The sequence below is a fragment of the Arabidopsis lyrata genome (genome assembly GCF_000004255.2).
Source record: "Arabidopsis lyrata subsp. lyrata unplaced genomic scaffold ARALYscaffold_8, whole genome shotgun sequence".
Lineage (NCBI taxonomy): Eukaryota > Viridiplantae > Streptophyta > Magnoliopsida > Brassicales > Brassicaceae > Arabidopsis > Arabidopsis lyrata.
In genome coordinates, this window is record NW_003302548.1 from 6,974,450 (window position 1) to 6,975,842 (window position 1,393).

Consider the following 1,393-nt stretch of genomic DNA (forward strand, 5'->3'; position numbering starts at 1 on the left):
TATCTATGTATCATTCCCATATTATTTCACAACAATTCGTTTATTATTATTATTCTATCTGTTAGTTGTTGTTTGAACATTTTTTCAATCCATATAATTTTTTTTGGATTGGGTTAATAAGTGAAGCCCAAATTTACATTTTATATTTGTTGCGCAATATTTTAACATTTTTTGTAATATCAAATTATTAAATATATATTAGATATAAAGTTGGAAGATCAGTTATAACTTTAGAAAGATTATTTTTTAGCTTTAAAATTATTAAAAAAAATTAATTATAGTAAGCATTAAATTTTACAATTAGATATTATATAACAAGTTATTTTATCATACAAATATATGGTTTAAAAAAAATTATTTAAATTTATTTAATAAATTATGTCTAAACCCTTGAGTCATATTAAACAAATTATTTTATATAACCTAATTCTGTTTTCATAAAATTATTACATCATATCTTTACCAGTAATTTCAATTTAATTTCAAGTTACAACCATTAAAACCTGCAAAATCTTTTTATTTTATTTTTAATTATTAAATCAATGAAAAGGTATTTCATTTTTAACTATTTGTAAAACAATACATGTTATCTAATTAATGTTCAATCATAATTAGGTAACAATTATTTTCTCTTTATTTTTTCTTTTGACTAAATCAAGAGAAATAAATTACAGATTCTTTTCCTTTTCATATTTCACCAAACAAACAACCTTTTAATGTATGTTTGTGTTCTTCTATATATAATCATTGTAAGTGGTAGAATTTGTTGTAAGAACTTTCAGAGACTATAACAGAAATGGCTATCACCAAGAAATGTTTTGCTGCATTTGTTCTCACCCTCCTCTTTGTCATGCCTTTCGTTTATTGCTCGGAATCCGATAACACTTATGGTACTACCTTATTATGAAGCAACCACTTTTTTCTTATGGACATATTTTTGTTTATCTTTTTATATGAATCTATATACTGATCTTGATTATTATTATTATAATATAGGTTTTGAAATAAAGCAAGAAGATAAATGCTACAGCCCAGAACCGTGTAAAAATGGGCCCGAAGGATGCTTGTTTTTTTGTGCACGAATAGCCTATGACTTATATGGTGAATGTATTATGAAGCCTGATCATCAAAAGCATTGTTGTTGTGTGACTAAGACAAAATAATCTAATCAAATATTGATATTTACAAAAAGTAGCATAACTAGTTTTCATACAACTTTGAATATTCAAAAGATCGAGAGTGAAATGCACAAAGCCTACCATAATTGAAGTTGGTTTGATTGAACTCAATCAATGTTTCTCTTTTGCATCGTTTTAAATGAAGGAATTGCAACATTCATTCATTTTTTTCGCTCAATTTGGATGAAATAAAATCATAAATTGGCGATACCATT

The 1,393-nt window shown here is 24.8% G+C and overlaps 1 protein-coding gene across 1 annotated transcript; it reads left to right on the forward strand.

The window, feature by feature from the left end:
• Window positions 1–739: 739 nt before the first annotated feature.
• Window positions 740–1,191, forward strand: LOC9301628 (putative defensin-like protein 114). Its single transcript, XM_002863762.2, has 2 exons — window positions 740–890; window positions 997–1,191. The coding sequence occupies exons 1-2, from the start codon at window positions 797–799 to the stop codon at window positions 1,161–1,163; spliced, it is 261 nt and encodes an 86-aa protein (XP_002863808.1). The 5' UTR covers window positions 740–796; the 3' UTR covers window positions 1,164–1,191.
• The last annotated feature ends 202 nt before the right edge of the window (window positions 1,192–1,393 follow it).